Here is a 20,252-nt window from a genome sequence, read left to right as displayed (position 1 = left end):
ACTCGTTTCCACCCTGTTGGGCATCATCAGCGAAGTGCGGCGTGAGGTCAGTTGTATGGTCACTTGTTGCAGTTATTAATATTTTTATTTTAAGATTACCGTCCCACTGGCCACTTCCATCTCCCCCCCCCCCCCCATGCGAATCCACCCGCCCGTTTTGCCGGCCGCGACTGGTGCCCTGAAATCCCCACTGGCTGTACACTCGCACACAAACAGCAGCCGGTGAGGAGGCTGTGCACCACACCCATCTATCCTTACAACCCCCCCAACATACACACACACTGCTGCTGCATGCACGCAGAGCCTCCCCCGCTTCAGACCCCCTACCCAGGGCTCACTGTCCCTAACAGCCCCATGCAAGGCATTAAGTGGCAGTGCAGTGCGAGTGCTGCTACCCACAAGCCAGGATGCGGTACCAGAACTCTTCTGCAGCCCCGTGCTCCTCGTCGGACTGCTGGCCGCCTGCTGCAGCTGCTCGGAAGGGACGCCACGAGGACCAGGTACGTACCCCCGCTGTTAACTAACTTTTTACAGACACTGTAATCTCTGGCGTCCCACCGCTTCTGTTTTACTCCTACGCTCGTTGTCACCGAGCCTGCTGGTGTGTGTCCGGTTGCCCTCAGGCTAGCATTTTACTCCGGTAGAACAGTCGAGGGTGCGCTGCCAGCCAGCTGACCACCTGCGAGACCCCAAGCTTTAACCCCATTGGTGCATTTTGGATCGCAGTTCAAGCTGGACCCAGATTTCGACCGACATTGCTTGCATAAACTGCAGCCTGGAAAGTGTCCGCGCTGTCTGCCGTCCTTGGCACTCTGAAGCTAAATGTGCCATGAATATAGCACAATGTACCATGCTTGCCAGGAGCTGTACTGGGGATTATCGTGTTAATAAGAGCTCATGGTTTTCCGGATGATCATAGAACTGGGGCACATTGAGATATAGTAATATGCCCAGGAGCACACCATGTGTCCGTGTTGTTATATTTCAAGTCAGCTTTGGCCACTACATCAGGAGCTATGGTAATCCCGCACAATGTATTGTATTTGTTATCTTGAAGTCGTTTGTGTCTTGTGCGCGCTTTTCGTTGGGAGATTGTGGAACTGTGGCCCTCTGTTCCCGGCTGCCACATAAATAACTTTAAACTGAAGAGGTCTTGAACAAAGAAGCGCTGTTCTCTGCGAACACTTCAAGAATGTTCTTTGGCGCTATACATGCAGATACGTGAACTCAGATGACGTGCTCTACAATACTGATTAAGTTGTCAACAACTACGTTAAAAATCCTTATGGCCAACTAAGTCCACGCTGCAGGTCCCGTTTATATTTATCTTCACCTTAGATAATTTGTGTTTTCCATAACTCTCTCTACCTCACTACTCCACTCTATCTCACTACCTCACTATCTCACAACTTCTCTCTCTCAAAACATCACTACCGCACTCTCTAGCTCACAACCTCACAACTTCACTCTCTCTCACTCACTACCTCAATCACTCTCTATCTCACTACCTCACTGTTTCTATCTCACTAACTCACTTTCACTCTCTCTTTCACTACCTCTCTCTATCTCACTACATCACAACATCACTCTATGCTTATATATCACTACCTCACAACATCCCTCTCCCTCACTACCTCACTCTTTCACTACCTCACTCTCTCACTATCTCACTACCTCACTCTCTATCTACCTCACTCTCTCTCACTACCTCACTCTCTATTTCAATACCTCACTCTCTCTATCTCACTACCTCACTCTCTCTCTGCTAATGCAATAGGTATCACATATGCAAAAAAAAGCTAATGCCAATAGAAATGACAATGCCATTTATTTAGGGATACAAAAATGATAAAAAAATAATGAGCAATACCAATAGCTCTACCTATAATATTGCCGAGACCATTGCATTGTAAATGCTTGTTTACTCTTCAGCTTCCTCGTGTTCTGTCCTCCACTCCAGGAGTGATAATCCCACTCCAGACTGTCCACCCCCACCCCCTACCCAAAAAAACACCTAACTACAACAAACAAGCATTAAAAATGCAATAGGTCTCGCCTTTGATTAAGTTAAAGCCATTTGCTTTGCTATACAATACCATTAGCAAAGCAAATGGCTTTAACTTAATCAAAGGCGAGACCTGTTGCATTTTCAATGCTTGTTTATGGATGTTGAGATGAAACTAGTACCTTTTTTTGGAATAGGCGTCGCTCATTAGTTGAATTGACTGTTATTACCTTCTGTTTAACAACTTCCTGTTTGTTTTCCATTTTATAGGTAGAGAAGAGACTTTTCTTTGTTGGACACAATGGAGGAGAGTTTTGTGAACGCAGTGGCACCCGACAAGACCCTACTAGGCGTTGTGTTCCAGAATGTGGCTCATACCTATGTCCCCAACACGAAGGTGGAGTGCCACTACACCTTGCCCCCCAACATCGCCTGGTCTGCCAGTGACTGGATTGGTATCTTCAAGGTAATGACATCCATCTCCATGGTGGGCATGGGCATCTAGTGCGGGGAAGGCTTTGGTTTTGCCAACATTCTGCCAGGCAGGTGCCCCCTCTCATCCATATCATTCCTTGTGCCAAAGTCATATTTTATAATAGCACTTGGAGTGATCGTAGCCGTTGGGCTGAGGAACTAGCTTCCTCTTAGTTATTATACCTGCCACTGTTGTGTATCGCATTCATACCTGAACAGTTACAAGTATGAGTCTACTTGTTTAATAACTTTTTAGTCCAGTGGTATCAGCTTTACTCATAAGCCAACCATTACCTGTTCATCGGCTCATTAAAAATGCTTGGTTTTGAAATGTGGCTGTAAACTTTTGTTTGAAGGGTGGTAGAATCCAAATTGGGTGTCGATTTGCTTTTTAAATGCTTGACAGGGGAAAGTCTCTCAGGCCCTAAAGTGTAGCAGTCACTGAGTTTTGTTAGCCTCCAACGACTTAGTGGAAAGTGGTCATTGATGTATGGAAGTTTCTGACGCTCTGTTACATAGGAGTCACTGAGGAATAGAACCATGCAGGGCCCCAGTGAGTAGGAGTCACTGAGGAGTGGAAGTCTCTTGAGGCCCCATGGATAGGAGTCACCGAGGAGAGGACATCTCTTAGGCCCCCCTGATTAAAGATCACATTTGGAGGGAAAGTCTCCGATTCCCCAATAGAAAAGATTCATGGAAGAGTTTATGTCTCAGAAGCCCAGACAGAAAGGAGTTCCTGAGGAATGGAAACCCCTGAGTTGCCCAATGAGTAGGACTCTGTGTAGAACTGAAGTGTTTTGGCTAAATTAACTGAACTCATGGAAGGCTAGAAGTCGAAGTCTCCAGGTTTCAGTGGATGGACGTTTCTGACACATGATGAATGAAGGGGTTAGTACTTTTCACAGCCTCCTTGGTTAAGGTTGAATCCTCCAGGACACTTTTGTGTGTGATGTTTCAGAAACACGATAGACTTTCATTTTTGTGATAAATTCTCTTCTGTCTTTGGATAGTTGTAGTGCAGAAACACGTTTATTGTTATATAAAGAAGAGATTTGCTCTGTGTTTTATATTTCTCTGCCCCTTTCTTTCTGCTGTGGGTCAAGTTAGTACTTTATTTCCTTCCAGCCACTGGCGTTTCAGTTGTGGTGCCTACTCCTTTCTTTGTACGGCTTTGTTCTTCTTTAATTCGCCCACTTTTTTTATTATGGATTTACCCAACATACTTAGCTATAATTGCTCTGAAAACACATATCTCCTCCTTTACAGTACGTTTTGTACAAACTGAGTGTATAGTTAAACTGTCTACCACTTTTCGTATTTAAAAACTACACAGTAAAATTCCATCCTGCTTCTGTAAACTGCAAGTTGTTTTCGGGACGTCATCAATGCTTAAAATAGATTTTGTTTGTTAACGTGCTTCAGCAAGTCATTGCCATTGCCTACAGATGGATGGATATTCCGATTTGCATTGTGGTCGAGATATTATAAAGTGGTATTAGCAAGAGCTGTTGTGATTTTTCGTTCAAAGTGGTTTACTTTTCAGAAAACCACCTACTTTAAGAAAAGTATTGATAATGTGCAATAAAGCATGTCTTTCATCAGACAGATTTTTATTTTATTTTTCAACACTGTTAATCCCGCCCAGGGTGTTCTCTTTTAAGGTGTATGTCTTCAAAAAGAACACTTGCTCCAGAGACTTCAGTCAGTGCATCAGTGTTTACACTGGCCACACACAGCTGGAAAACGTCCTCCCTCCTTGGCTCTAATGAGTTACAACTCTCCCTCCCCCTCTCTTCCAGGTGGATGCCACCTCCGTGAAGGACTATTCCACCTTCGTCTGGTCTTCAGCCCACGATGGCAGCGGCGAAGGGAACTCACTTCACTGCAGCGTCCAGTTTCAAGGTCTGTAAAGCTCTAGCTATAAAGTCAGTGTGGGTTGGGGGTGATGAAGGTGGAGGACAGACAGGTTTTAAATCTGTTGTACTAAATCATTTTTATTGTATTGAAATGTGAGGCTTTTCTTATGTTATCTTGACAGTACTGGTGTCGCTAGATCTTATGTGATCACCAGAAAAAGAGCTCTAAGAACCAATATTGAGAGTAAGACTCAGGTTCCACCCACCTGTTGCTATTCCTCTCTGCATCGTTGGATTGGACAGAATGTGTTTCTATGGGTCTTTGTGGAAACAAAAAAGGAATAATCTGCTGTCTCCCACTGCTCTTCTAACCGAAGCAGCTGCAGGACAGATCAGTGTGGGAGGTGTCAAAGAATTCCAGTCTCCTGGAATAACGAACTGCTGATGGTAACCTCTGGCAGAAAGAGCTGGATTTTCCATTTGCATTTCTTTCTTCAGTGAGCTCTTCCAGTGGTAGATATAATCACTTAGGCAGAGACAGTTAAATATGTTGGAATTTTCCAATGCTACCTTGTCAGAGGAGGAAAATCAAGCACACTGGATGCCGATTTACCGTACCAGAAATTGTAAATTAAGCCCTCATTGTGCCAAAGATTCATACTACTTGTGCAGAATAGTTCATATCCTTTTTTATTGGCCAATGAAGTGTGTTTTGAGGCACAAAACATTTCACTCCGCTTCTGAAGTAAACACTGGGATTCACACAGGGTCACAGGGCACTGGACCTCTGTGACTGGACGCAGTCAGGATTGAGACGGGCATGCAGAGACTCTTGTCTAAGATGAGGTGGGCTTGGGGCATTCGCTTATGGAGATAGAGCTTTTCAGTTCTTGGCTCTGTGTCATAGAGAGATGAACAGACTTGCACCACTGCAACTGAACAGCCTCAGGGACTGGCACAGCATTGTATAGTTCCTTTTCTCTTATAATCAGTTACCTGTGGTAATGGCTGGGTATATGGGGCATTCACCTCTGGCTGAATCTGGTTCTATACAGTTATCTAGGGAAACCTTTTAGCACTGAGTAGCTCATGAGATGGACCCAGGGCTTAAGAATATTTGACTATTAGGATTTTATGAATCCGCATATATGCAAAGAGTTTCAGCACAGTTCATCTTTTGAACTAATGAACCCCATTTAGGGGCGTAAAAGGACCCATGACAACCTTTAATTATCCTGTGATACCTAAGTGTATTATATTCATCCACTGGTGATATTCACTTCGTTTTGAAGCACTTTTACCTTCATGTCGTAATCTGGACATGTGTATATCACTGATCAAAGCTCTCACTTCATATCTATCTCTCTGATTTCTCAGTTTACTGATCCATAGACATCTCACACGTAGCAATATAATGTGTGTTTACTAGTTGTCATTATACAATCATAGCTTCCACTCCTCATCTAACCTTCTCAGTGTCCCCTGGTTGTCTTTATAAGCTCAGACCTTGTACTACACAAATTATTACCCCATTGATCCCAGAGTATTTTCATATCACCATTTGCACTGTGAACCATATGATCTATGTGTTCATCTGGAATTTTGTAATACAATAAGAGCTTTCACTTCTCTCCTCCCTTTCTCCATCTCCCTGAGATACCTCTGTATGTTTAGAACTTGCAGTGCACAACATACCACCTTCACGCTCTCACGTTGCACCATATTGTTTATTTTCTGGGTGATGTTTTAATATAAGAGTTTGATGAGAAGATAATTTCTTCCATGCTTCCTGGTTCTTTTCATATCATCAGAGTTTCTGCTGCACAGAATATTATCTCCATGGCCTTTTAGGTCTCTTTATAAACTCAGGCCAAATAAACTCCTTAGCACTTTCATATCGGGATGTTTTTACATGGTTTAAGGTTGTGCTGTGCACATTGTGTCCCCTGTATGGGATCTTTATTGACAATCATGAGCAAGGAATGGGGAGAGGATGTGGGCTAACAGGCTAGGTCGGTCAATCTCAAATCTGTGGATCCGGGTACGAGTCTAAGCAGTGACGCTCAACATCCTGTGATTTTGGGCAAATCACTTAATGTCCCCGTGCCTAACAAAAATGAATGTGTCCTTGTGTAATGTAACTGGTGCTCTTGTAAAGCGCTCCGATACCTGATACCTTCGGGTCAAGATGGCGCTATATAAAACGATGAAGAAAAAAAAAATGGAATCATCCCATTCATGCGGTATCCCTGACCACTAGCTTAATAATATGGAATGCAGGGTTTGTTATGTCTTTTAAAAGAGAGAATTTAGAACAAAATAATTGTGTAGCCTTTCCGAAAAAATGTTTGCAGAATTTTTATTTATTTAAAAAAATGACCAGGCCACTCTATATATACCAATAGTGAGAATTCAGTGACAGATTAAATCTTTCGCAAAAAATAAAAAGTGTAGGAAACAGATAGAACTGTGGCTAGTTAGTAGTCATCCTTAATTAGTTTGAAAACAGGCATTGTACCTTTAAGGGAGTCAGTGCCACAAATATCAGATCATGCCTCATTGCCAGTTACTTCAATTCTGTTTCACAGTTCCTGAACTCAGGATCTCCGATCACCAGCTCTGTCTTATATCAGCTTTATTGCAGAGCAAATCTTGCCAAAACAGGTTTTTTTTTTTTAAATTTCACTCAACATTTTTTCGCCCCAGGCATTCTTTTCTAGGGCTGTTTTATCATACACTGTTGTAAATTTCCTGTATTTTTCCAACATGCACTCAATTTCTGTAAGCAACCCCAAGTGGGAGAGGAGATGATCACCAAATGCCCCTCGGTGATCATCTCCTCTCCCACTTGCTATAGTTGATTATCACATAGTAAAATATATCATAGTGCAAATTTACTATGTATTGTCTGCCTCTCCAAGTCGCATGCACTATGTCCAAAGCTGACATGGGGAAAAAAGACCTTTGATATAGATGATCTCTAATATGTCAAGTCGCCAATCAACATTTAGACGTCTGATGTCTACCTGGTCTTCAAGGTCGAGACTCTACCTGCTAAGGCTTCATGGGCTCCTGAACTGCCTAAAGTGCCCCTTAGGTCTACCAAAATCCATAATTGACAACTGTTGGACCTGTTGAATTACAATTATATCTTTATGCTACAGAATACTCATGCAACCGTTATTCGTTCTGATTGCATTACTTATTTAAGTTGTGATCTTTAAATAAACAGAACGTAAAAATCAAAGTTCTTAGAGAAGCATACTGTTATACAAATGATAAGCATCCACTGAATTGCCTTTTAAAGGAAAGACAGTGATATTCTTGTGAAAGGAAAACGATCACCTGTGCAAGCCTTTAACATATATTAAAAGAATAAAACATCTAATTAGTCCATTTTCTATTTAGTCATGAATATTATAGAAAACATATAAATTGTCATTTTACTGTTGCAGCACCACAGAAGAACCATACATAAATGTACTCTGTGCTTTTTAAGGAATAGAGTCAAGGTCATATGTCTGTAGATAAATGCTTTTTAATCGCTGATTCTTAGACTACCCCATGGGCACAATCATCTCCTACTCATTATGCGTATCATAGGTCTGCAAGGCTCCAGCCTTTTGTTATTCTGGAACTCCGAAGAGAAAGTGTTTAATATACCAAGGAGAACACCCCAATAAGATTTCATTGTTTTCATCGTCATAATCCTAAAAAATAAGGCATCGCCGCTATCATGGGAGCACACATATTCCTCATACGATGTATTCACTTGAACATGACACTCCTGCAGGCTCAGACTAAACAAAAGTCTCATTATATTTACTTACTTTATCTCACCTACATTTTTTTAACTCTCAGATGGCCGCTCTATGCTGAAAACATACGTTGGTCTCAATCGTAATTTTACCTCCTGTTTTTGGCCTCTTGGAGCCTCCTTTTTCCTCACCACAATGTCTGCTAAAGCAGCAGTGCCAAAGCTTACAAAGAAGTGCAGGCCTCTTGACCAGCTTCCATTTTTAGGTCTCGCGTGCGTTGCAGGGCAGAGCCCTGCTCCGCCTCCACAAGAGATTTTGTAGGAGAGGATTTTCACAAGAGGGCTTTAAGCCCCGCCCCTCATTTCCATTGGCTGGCGTCACCGTTTATTCTAAACGGTGGCCAGCCATTGGAAATAAGCTATCTGTTTTTCCTCCCTTTGGCTTTTTGTGCCGGCCCACTTGGACTGGCTAGCCTGCTTTGCGTCTGTCGTAAGTGATTTCTTATCTTTATGGGGCCATGTGTTTCTAACACATGGCCCCATAAAGACAAGAGATCGGCTGCAGCGCGGTCCTCTTTCACTTTCGGGACCGCACTTGTTTTTAGAGCAATACATTAATCAATTCACAACGTTTCTGCATTCCTTCGAGCATAATTCTGGGGTAGACCAATTTTAATTACAGAGCACGTAAAGACTGCCACCCCAACCCGCAGCGCCCCGCCCCTTCCATACCTATTAGCCAATTTTGCCTCCATGTCTCCGTTGTCGATGGGTGGCTTTGAGACACAGCCAGCAGAGGGTGGTAAGGCGGTGGGCACCACAGGTTCTGGCGGTGTCGAGATACCACTAGGCTTGGCAGCGGCTTCAAGGTGCCACCCGTAGCAGATCGTGTAGAAGCACCTGAAGCCCCGCCCTAGCGACCTGTCAGCTTCCACCCGTGTCTTGGGGTAGCTTTCTGTTTTCTGCCTGCTTGTGCCTACAGTCCAGGACGAAGAACTGCAGGTTTGCGAACGCACTGGCTGTTCCCTCGACCGAGTTTCTTCCCACTGCAGACCTCACGTCTTCTCTTGTGCAGTCGCTTTCCCTGTATGTAGCGCCACGAGTTCTAAAACAATAAGAGCCTCCAGGCGCCTCTCCCTTGTGCACACCGACGATGCGCCGAGGGTCTCCAATCCAAGCGTGAGGTCACTCCGGGATGAGCCTGCAGGTTCGGGGTGCACCGACTGTGAGCCCGACCGCTCTCCTTTGCCCGAGTGTTTTTTTCCTGCTGTCACTCTATGTCCAGTATTGCGAGCGGCGTCGGTCCTCGGAGTAGCGCCCCTCTCCCTGGTGTGGTACCTGTTGCTGCTCTTAGCTGCACCTCTGCACGCGGCCCCGCGTCTGCCTTTGTGCTGTGTATGTGTATCTGTGTACGTTCTGCAAGTATTTATACTTGTGTGTGTGACTATCTGACAGTTTGGTTCTGGGTTGAAAACCACCTGGCACTTAATTAATCAAGTGGGCACTATAGTGATGCGCGGACTCGGGCCCTCCTCGACACTAGCGTGCGCTGCCCATTTTCTGCCCTCACATATTACGCAATTGGGGAGACCCCCTCTTTACCTGGTAGGCCTGGAAACCGCTTCATGCCCAGGTTTAGCCCAATCAGACACCGACCTCCCACCCCGCCTCCCTTCTCTCTATGTTGCGCTTTTCTACCATGTCCGAATGTCCCCATACCCCATCTCTCTGCAGTCATTCACCGGCATTCCCCGGAGCAATGCAGGCCCCACGTTCAGCCCTAGTCCAATGGATCTATGTGATTTAGGGCAGGCTCAGGGGCCCCTCACCACATTGCGTGGGGGCGGTGTCTCCTTTGCAATTTCTTTCCTCTCACGTCTTCTCTTCACCTCATTCTCTCCCTCTTCTAGGCTCCCATCTTCTCTGTTTTGCTTCTTTCTCTATTGACCCCTCTCTTCTTTCTTCTCACCCCTATATCTCTGCCATACGCACCTCCCTTTTACTGTATCTCCTGATTCGTCTCTCTATTCCGTGTTATTTCTCTTTCCATCCTTTCGCTTACACATCCCTCTTTCCTCTAGCCCCCTCATATCTCGCATTTAAATGTATCTGCATTAAAATTCCTCCTTCTTTCTTCTCGGCCCACTCGCATCTCAGCCTATTTCCATCTCTTAGTTGATTGTCACCTCCTTTCATGGCTCCCCCTTTCACGGCTCCCCCTTTCACCCTCTGCACCTCTCTCCATCTCAGCTTCTCTATCAGACCATTTCCCTGAGTCTGTGAATTATTCCTGGTGGGTTCTGTGTGTGTGGCGGGGAGAGGGGGGGTGTTATTGCAAGTCGGCCAGAACTTTTTTAAGGAGGGGGGCTCAGTCCAACTAATGGAGGTGACGCTATGAATTCAAACTATGGGGCGAAGCTATCCCTAGAGCCAATACCAGAAAATAGTTATAATTCAACATTTTAAACACACCGAATGCAGCTGATAACATTACAGCAAACATGTTTTGAGGGATTTGACAATGTTTTTACGCTACTAACAAAAATCTTTAAAAAGGACAATGCATGAACTGGCAAATAACAAGCATTAAAAATGCAGTAGGTCTCACCTTTAATTAAGTTAAAGCCATTTGCTTTGCTATATAATACTATTAGCAAAGCAAATGGCTTTAACTTAATCAAAGGCGAGACCTATTGTATTTTCAATGCTTGTTATTGAGGCATACCCTCCTAAAAATGTTAGTAATGGTAGGATCTTCCAGGAATCAACATATGACTGTACTCTTATCAACTGTACCACCTGATGAGGAAACTATAAAATTAAATCCCAGATTCAGAAAGTAATGCAGCTGCAGAAACGTCTATGAAAGCGACTAATGCCCTAGCCCACATAGTCTGTTATAATCATTTACTGTGGGACTTACTTCAAAGGTTTGTGAATGATCTTCTGAGATATCTTAGTGACAACTTCTGTGCAGCCTTAACAAAGACATGTTTGTTTTGAACCCCGTAATTAGTGCTACAGCAGATTTGCCATTACGTGTGGCTCATAAATACTTCCATGGACAGCCCTAAGAAGATGTTCCTCGTTGCATGTCCCAGGATTAAAATCAGATGCAGAGCAAACAATTTTGAATCTTCTGTTTTTGACAACATCCTTATTTGGCCCGCATGCATATGATAAAATAATTCAGTTGAAGACGGAAGCAAAAAATTCCAAAGGCTGTGGGTCGTCAAAAGACAAAAGAGGATCATAGGCAACATTAGAGGTCCCACGATTGCAGATCGTACCAACATTGAATTTGCATCTCTTAGTGCCAATAATATTAACCTCAACAGATGACAGTATACCAGCACAGAAAACTTGTAAGAGGAATAGGCACACAACATATATCAGTGGTAGTGTGGATGACTAAAACTGACGAAAAACGTTGGCTTTGCCTTTCAGTCTACCTGTCCACTTTGGAAACCGGATGGTATTTCTAGCAGAAACAATAGAGAGAAGCATACTGAAAATTGAGCAAAATGTATATTCTAAGAGGTTCGACAATTGCTTTAACCCAGAATTGAATGTGCACCTCAGACCTACAGGGGCACACATTCCTACACTGTTTGCCCATATGCACTGGAGATTCTTGAAATTCTCTATGCAAAGAAATTACTAATGCAGAGTTGCACTGTGTGGCTAGAAATCCACCCTGAGAGAATTCATCAAATGGTCATGTATATCTCAGTAATTAGTTATGGTAAATTAAATTCTTCATTTTTCTATACATAGACCACTGGTCAATAACAATCTTGCTGTGCTAAAGTGTTGTGCAAGATTTCCACAAAATGTCTGTTCCCTTCGGGTAGTCAATCGTACCAATCCACTATCAACCCCAATTCAGGTCTCAAAAGCAGTTTTCTTTGGAGGAGATACATGTTTCTATTCAAATCACATACCAAACTCTTCTCAAACTACCTTACCAAAGAGCTTGGCAAATTTCCTACCTGCTGTCCTTCATGGCTTTGTGCATCTTGCTAGTTTTGAATGCATGTCTCAACATGTGTTCATGTTAACAATGGCTGCAGAATCATCAAATCCCATTCTCTGGCAAATGGGAAGACAAACTCACTCTAATGCCAGAAGCTTGGTAATCATTTTAACAGTGGTGTCAACCAAAATAGGTTCATCGGGGGGTTTCTTTTAATCAGGACTTCCCTGTTCACACAGTAGTATCAGATGCTACTCTAACCTACTTGAAAGCTCAAAAGGTGTACCTTTGCTGAGAAAGAATCACTCTACCAAAAACCTTCTGAAACCTTATGGAGTCCAGCTGCCATTGAAATGATTTCTCTAACCAATCAAAGACTGTGGTGATCAACATAGACATGCAAGGGAGTATGGTTTAGGCACAGATGGAACATGGTGGCCAGAGTGTGAGTTCCAGCCGGTGAAGTCTGACCTCAGCAAAATCCTGCCCCTCCCCAGAGAGCAGAAACTAAATCCGGCTGCTTGAAGATGCCGCGATAAGTGCGGGCAACAAGATTGGCGTCCTGGGTAGCTTACGGTCCCCCAGGCGCCAAGATTGGAGTGGCAAGGAGAGATGCGGCCAAGATGGTGGCTGCTGGTCATGAGTGACCCAACGGCAGGATCAGAACTCTTCCCCCCCCCGAGGAGTGTCCATTGTGCTCACCTTGGGGGGGCGGGGTCTGGTGACAAGAAGCTCTGCAACCAGGCCACTGGAGACGGGAGGCCACCAGGGGGAGGTTGCAGCCTCGGGGCCCACCATCAGAAGGCAGAAAACTTACTCTGTTGCATGTGGAATGGACGGACACCTTAAGTCCCACAAACCTAAACAAGGTCAAGTCGGTAGCCTCGCCTGTGAGGAGTATAGGCCCTGCACCAGTGATCACACCTAAGTGATATTAAAATAATCTATCACACAGTAACTGGAGTAAATGCATGCTGTTTTTGTTGAGCGCACATGACTAATCAGAATAATTAACAGTAACCCCTGGATTCTCTTTTATGGCTATCTTTATTAAGTCACCTCCTTTTGGGCGGTTGCAGTGAGATGACTATTTTCACACAATATAAATTCTGAGGCCCCCTAAAACTGAATAGGAATGACTGCTACTTCCTGCTTGATCAGATACTCGTGTGGCTGACTTCCTTATTTGAACCTGGGCTGCTTTTATCCTTTAAGTCTGCTACCTTCTAGCTGAATTTTCTACTGTTCGATTTCATTATTCATTTAGAAAGATTCATGAAAGTTTCAATCTGTCACTTAATTTTCACTATAGACATATTTACAGTTATTTGGTCTTTGTTTTAAATAACAAAAGAAAAATAAATTCTGTCATTGCAGCATTAGATAATCTTTAAAGTTATGTGTTCTAAATTGTTTTTCTAAGATGTTCTTTAGAGGCAGCCTCTTAAAATAGCACTTAAATATTGTGGGGGACAATTCATTCCTCATGACTTGAATAAATATTCCCACAAAGGAGAAATAGAATTACAGGTGTAAGTAACTTTTCAATCTTTTGTTCGTCCGGTTGTCTTATTATAGTCAGACTTAGCACTGTGCAGTATACTATTTTCATGAACACTGGACCTTGCTCTTCTTGTACATCTGCCTATGTTCTGTAAATGTACCATTAGTGTTGTTCTGAGTCTGTGGTCCCCTACCATATGTGTCTACCCCTATCATAGGAATTATCTATGTTAATCGTGCTGCTCAGTATTTTCTTGCAGGGTTGACTTCTTGTTAAGCGGTTTTTAAAGTATTGGTATTATTACATACCCAATGATTGGCTTCTGCTTTTCTAACTTTCCGCCTCCCACCTTACTCTTTTGTGTGCACAACAAGTGTCTGCAATAATGGTCACTGAACAGGACTTCTGCTGCTGAAAGTCCATACTAAACTAGCAAGCCCAAAGATTATAATAGATGGAGCAACCATTGAACTGCATGTCCAGCGTCTTAAATTAAGCTGTATCTCCTCAAATGCGAACTACCATGCGTAGGACACATATCACAATGAGTGAAGTGAAAATAATTGTCTTCCTTTGCAGCATACTATCTTCCAAAGCCTGGCGAGCAGCAATACCAGTTCCGCTATGTGGACTGCCATGGGACAGTCTGCGGCCAGAGCACACCTTTTACCTTTGGTGACCCAAGGCCTTTGGACGATCTGGTCACGCTGGAAGATGACGAGGCCAGCACAGACATGCTGCTGGTGGTGTCGAAAGCCACAGTACTACAGGTGAGGCTGACATCTCCACATGGAAAACCTGCAGTGCCTTAAGATATGAACTGTAGGAGAATGATGGGTTCGCGGTTTTGAAAAAAAGCCTATTTGAATATCACATTTTCTTCACAGACTGTATTCATGTTACCTTCTAGCTGCCCGAAATGTAGGTAGTGTGAATCAAAAGACAATGCCACTTCAGACACTGAAAATATAGGGCATACCATATCGCTGAACAGAATCCAGTGATAGATCTTCCACCTCCAGAGGTAAGCAGATCTCATAAAGCAGGTAGCATAAAATTACGAGTCTTTCAATGGCAGACCGTAGCAGGCCTTAGATGGCTGGGAACATATAATGAGAGATCTCCCAATGGCACAGCTTAGCAGGCTTCAAAAAGGCATATAGTGGATCATTCCTTATTTCAAACTCACTATTGACTTGCAAAAGTTGTATTTCTGGAGTTGTTGGGGGAGAAAACAGGTAGTCAATTGCACATAGTGGTGGGTTTGCAAGGTAAATTCTCAAGAAGAGCTCTCGACATTGTTAAGGGCCACTCTCATTTGTGTTAGTAGCATTATTAATCGGTTGAATCAGGAACGTATTCCTTGTGATAGGTAACCTTCGATATGAGCTAATTGCATGAGTCATAGCTGTATCTTTTTAATTTTACATTTGTAGTGTGCATATCATATTACTGATAATATTTGTGCTCAAGCAACTTGATAGTAAAAATGGCCTCCTATGTAACTTACAAATCAATTCAAAAGACAGAATATAAATCATCAGAATGTAAGTGGTCTTTACAAATACATATGTAAAAGGACAATGGAAGAAATTGATCCCCTGGCTGTTCTGATAGGATAACTACAAATCCTTAAGAGCACCTTACACCTCTGTGCTACAATGCCTTGGTTAGTGTCCCTTTGAAGGTTTCATGAACAGAAGTGCGGTTGCGAGTGGCTATCAGTCCATCTAACCTGCTCCACCCCACAGCACCAGCTGGAGGAAAGCCAGCAGGAGAGGAACTTGCTCATGAGAGGCAAGCTGCAGCTAGAGGAGGAGGTGTGCAGCCTGAAGGCCAAGGTGGAGCAACTGGAGGAGGAACTGAAGACGTCAACGGAGGAGCATGCACAACTAATGAAGAAGTACCAGGTGAGCCGGCTAAAAGCTTGGAGAGGTTAAATCACTTCCTTACTTTGCTTGTGTATATCTTATGGGGTTTGAAACCTTGGGATGCTATGCTCTTATGAATGTAATTGATCTATTGTCCTCCGTGCTTTTGCTGATTTGTTTCCTATGTTCCAAAACAATAAAAATTGATTATAAAAAAAACAGCCTGGAGAGGAGGAGCTATTGTGGTACTGGTCTGGGACAGGGGGATGGTGTGTGTTTATGTGTGTGGTGTGTGCATGCATGCATGCATCAGTCCCTCCATTTTGTCATGTCATTTTAATGGATAATTGTGTACTATTGACTTATAATGATGTTGCAGGAGTATGGTGGCCATGAGCGTAAAAGGCAAAAGTGCTGTATATCATATCAATCAAAGTATTCTTTAATGTAGCAAAATGTCGTTGGTTGATATTACATGTTAGGCTTTTGTCCACTAAAACCATAATTCATACCCATTATGCCATTCTATGGTTTATTTTAGTGCTATACTGGATTTACTTAGGAGTTAGTAATGAGATGTAGGTTTCAACCAGTGGAAAGCCATATTGTTATGCTTAATATGAAAATAAATCAATTGTATTGTGTCCTATGTTGTCATCACCACATTCTGGTGATGTTTACGTACCACTCTGCCATTGATCACATTATTAGGCCATGGTGAACTATGCATGACTATATCTCCAAATAGATGCAATCCACAAACGTAGGAGATGCACACAAGAAATATGTAGATGTGGGACATGCAATCAGTTGATAGTTGCAGAGCATGTAAGCACAAAACCAGTATATGGATTCAGGGCACCAGCGTGATATATAGATGCAGGGCAAAAAGGCAGAGTATAGATGCTGGGCAAAAACGCAGTCTGTAGATGTTGGGCAAAAAGGCTGAGTAGAGATGCTGTGCAAAAAGGTAGTTTGTAGATGCTGTGCAAAAAGGCAGTTTGTAGATGCTGGGCAAAAAGGCTGCCCATAGTTGCAGGGCATAAACTCAGTAAATAGATGCAGGACATAAAAAGTGTTTATTGTCATGGCATAAAATGTGCTGAGGAGCAGGAACAATGTTATAGTCTGCCTCTGAGAGGTCATGGGAGCTTGCAAGGGCAGCATTCCCAGGATCCATTGGTCTCTGGGACACAGCAGTGTTCTGTGTTTCCAAGGGTTCTTCCCAGCTGGGAGAAAAAAAGAGTGCCAACATGGTAGCTGTGTCAAGGTAAGATCTGATGCTGTCGGCAAATCACCTGCAGTCACTGGGATGGGGACTGTGTTTGCTGGGTAACTGGCGCTGGGGGAAGGTAGCCGTTTCTGGCCAGTTTTTGGCAACCAAATGAGGTGAGTGGGGCACTATTAAGGACTGTATAAGCTACATGCAGCGTGAGGGTTGGAGCACCCGAGGGAGTGGATGGGAAAAAAGTGCAGTCTGCAGTGACTGTTCTACCTAGGTTAATTAGATAATGAGCCATAATGCATACAGCAAATGGCCTACCCGCGCTGTGATTAGACAGTGAGCCATTATGCCACCAAAAGATACAAGGCAGTAACCTCCCAAAGAAAGGAGGGACGTTATTGATTGTAAGGGTTCTGCTAGAAAAAGAGTACATGGTGTGGAACATGTGGAGGACAAGCCTGGAGGAGCTCTGCTGGCACCAGCAGAGTCCATGTTCACGGACATGCTGACAGACTAGTGGAGTTCAACTTCCAGAACTGATACACTCATGTCTTCCAAGAAAGGTGCACTGGAGGCATTCAATGGCCGCATGGCTAATTTAGAAAATGAAGTGATCCCTCTTGTTCATGGAGTGTCATCACTGGAAAAAGGAGGAACGAAATGAAGACCTACTAGAATCACTAAAAAACCTGAGGAGTGTGCAGTTGTCTGGAGAATAAGATGGCACATTTAGAAAATTTGGCACATGGTTTATTCCTGGGAAATAGTAGGGCAACCCTTATCCTTCAATAAAGGAGATCTACTAAGTGTAGTACAAACAATTTTATATTATGAGTTTGTGGGCTCGGGCTCAAAATGTCAGCTTGAGGTGCACAGCGTTGTCAGACTTCCAACTAGAGGCCTAGGAGAGGCTGAAATGAAAATGGCCACAGTATTGGTGGTGTCGTCAAACATAAAACAGAGGGAATTAATAGCCAGAGCAGCAGCTAAGAAACTCAGTCTTCATCTTTCTGAAAGCAGTGTGCGTATTTTTCCAGATTTGAGCAAGGTGACAGCATTGAGGTTACAATAACTGCAGCTAGTTAGGAAGCAGCTTATTTTAATTGGATTGAGGCATCACTGTGGTTCCCTGCAAGGTTGAAGTAAAGCATGATTGCATGGTCTACAGCTTCACACAACCGGGGGTTTCTAGAAATGTTTTGAAGTGGTTCCGCTTCTGAAGCTAGAGTTTCTTGATTCTCTCTTTCGTTCACTCATTAAATAGGGGATTTTGTCTGATGTTCTTATTCCTGCCTGTCAGTGACAAGGAGTGTTTCTGTATAACTGAGTACAATTTTAGTGGACATAATTGAATAGAAAACCCTGAGGGATGTGATAGACATCATGATTCTTTCACCTTTGCTAGTGTCCCCAACACCATATTCAGGCCATGGACCTTCACCATGGCTTCAGTGTCTGATTGTGGTGTTTAAAGCAGACAATGTAGCATCAAGATTGCTCAGTTTGTTCTAGTTTTCTTTTATGAGATGTTTACTGTACTCCCTGAGTTTTCTATATTAATATGTGCTTTGTGTTGTACAGTCAATAATAAATATCAAGATATAAAATGTGCTTGGCTCGCTGCATAGACACAGTGTTTAAAAGTGATGAAATCAGAATTAATAAGAGAAATATGCAAATGTTTAATAAAAGTATATCTGATTTACTTAAACTGATACAAATAAAAGATGAGATAGTAACACTGAAATTGAACACATGCATCACAGTGGCCACATTTTAATTCCAGAATTTTTTGAGTGACCATATGGATGGAAATAAAGGTGTCCCGCTAGGAATGCTGTTTGCATCTCCTTAAACTTTGACTTGTAGCCCATAGCTCAAACATTATGGCATTCCAGCAAATTAGATGCTTAAAAGTTAACATACCTTTTTGTGGTCTACTGGTCAACAACTCACCTGTACCTGCCATCTCCATTCTAGGACCTCTCTGAATCTGAGGCAGCAGTGACCGAGGAGCGGGATGCTCTGGGTCGCCAGCAAGGCGACCACGTGGCACGGATCCTGGAACTCGAGGAGGGAATCCAGTTTGTCAGTGAGAAGGTGGTAGGCAAGGAGGAGGAATTAGAAAGGTAATAATGATGAATACTTAGGCACTGTGAATAACAGCATGCCGCTTTTTGATCGATAAAGTTAATGACAGGACTGTTCTTTTCCATTTGCTTTTAATGAGTGGTAGTTGTTGAGGTGTATAATTATGAAAATTGTATTTGTTAGTTTATTGATAAGGCTGGACCTAAAACAACTTGAGAACCTCAGAACTAGATACAGTGTTCTATCCTTGCACTTCGTCCACTGCTTATGTTTTCAGAGTTTTCTTTCCTCTCCCTTTCTCCCCCTCTTAGACAGGTAGCTATCCTCTCTTGTGCCTCAATGTATGGTGGTTATTCTGTTAAGCTATCTACCATATTGGTTTGCGTGCAGATTAGAGCATTTAAGAAGAGAGCTATAAACCCCAACATGCATCTTGGTTTGCCCGGCAGCAAACAGAGCATCCTGTCTATTTTGACAATAGTAGGGTATTTCAATGCCAAATAAAGTGCATCAGTAGACCCCACATTGAAATCATTTTGTGAATAATAATGTAGATGCTCCTTTGCATGTCCCTTAATGTCTGAATGCACTAATTAGACTCTAAAATCTATGAGAAAGCCCATAAACTCTCTTATTACACTGGAATAATTTACTCAACACTCTTTCTCCCATCCAACCATGCAATGAGACCTGTTTAATGTGAAAACATCTGTCCTTAATTATAATAGTGCAATTCCTAATATCTAAAATATCACATTACAATAATATATGTCAATCGAAAATTTCCTCAAGTTGAATACCATCAAGTGAGTTTCACGATCTAAAAGTCATCATATCTTCCTAAACCAGCCCTCTTTTGTTATTGACACCCTTTTCAATGCTTTCCTATATTAATGTATTGGCTAAGTTTAATTGATAAAAACCATGTCATTACTTATTATTTCATGGGTGTGACTGGGGGTGAATGTTTTGCCAATGTGCAACATTCCGTCCATCAACTTGTGTGTTTTGCTGTTCGCCCTATGTGGGAAGGGTATGCCCAGATGTGGGTCCCGTGCTCACTACGCCACTGGAGTCAAGCTATCCTGGCTGAAGAGGGGTGAAACCCCGAAACCGGTCCTAGGATGCTTGATTCCGGGCCAGGGAAGACATGGCTTGGCAGTTCGGGCTGGACTGTTCCCATGAGGCACAGGGTCAAGACTGATTTGCATATGGCCATGTCTGAACTGGGGTGGCGTGGTGAGCAAAATAACGATGGATTAAACCCAGATCTGTGACTGGGGGTGAATGTTTTGCCAATGTGCACCATTCTGTCCATCAACTTGTGTGTTTTGCTGTTCGCCCTATGTGGGAAGGGTATGCCCAGACGTGGGTCCCGTGCTCACTACGCCACTGGAGTCAAGCTATCCTGGCTGAAGAGGGGTGAAACCCCGAAACCGGTCCTAGGATGCTTGATTCCGGGCCAGGGAAGACATGGCTTGGCAGTTCGGGCT

General features: G+C 43.2%; 1 protein-coding gene across 6 annotated transcripts in view; it reads left to right on the top strand.

Moving 5' to 3' along the window:
- Positions 1 to 20,252, top strand: part of CALCOCO1 (calcium binding and coiled-coil domain 1) — a 259,932-nt gene that overhangs the window by 109,462 nt on the left and 130,218 nt on the right. For all 6 annotated transcript variants that reach the window (XM_085654710.1, XM_085654713.1, XM_085654709.1 and 3 more), the window contains exons 2-6: positions 2,276 to 2,471; positions 4,279 to 4,381; positions 14,152 to 14,342; positions 15,324 to 15,482; positions 18,649 to 18,797. In XM_085654710.1, the coding sequence (XP_085510836.1) occupies positions 2,307 to 2,471; positions 4,279 to 4,381; positions 14,152 to 14,342; positions 15,324 to 15,482; positions 18,649 to 18,797 (767 nt within the window). In that variant the 5' untranslated portion in view covers positions 2,276 to 2,306. The remainder of the gene's footprint in view (positions 1 to 2,275; positions 2,472 to 4,278; positions 4,382 to 14,151; positions 14,343 to 15,323; positions 15,483 to 18,648; positions 18,798 to 20,252) is intronic.

This window comes from Triturus cristatus, chromosome 4_1, assembly GCF_964204655.1.
Source record: "Triturus cristatus chromosome 4_1, aTriCri1.1, whole genome shotgun sequence".
NCBI classification, from domain to species: domain Eukaryota; kingdom Metazoa; phylum Chordata; class Amphibia; order Caudata; family Salamandridae; genus Triturus; species Triturus cristatus.
The sequence above is the reverse complement of the archived record's forward strand: the minus strand, read 5'-3'. Positions and strand labels throughout refer to the sequence as shown.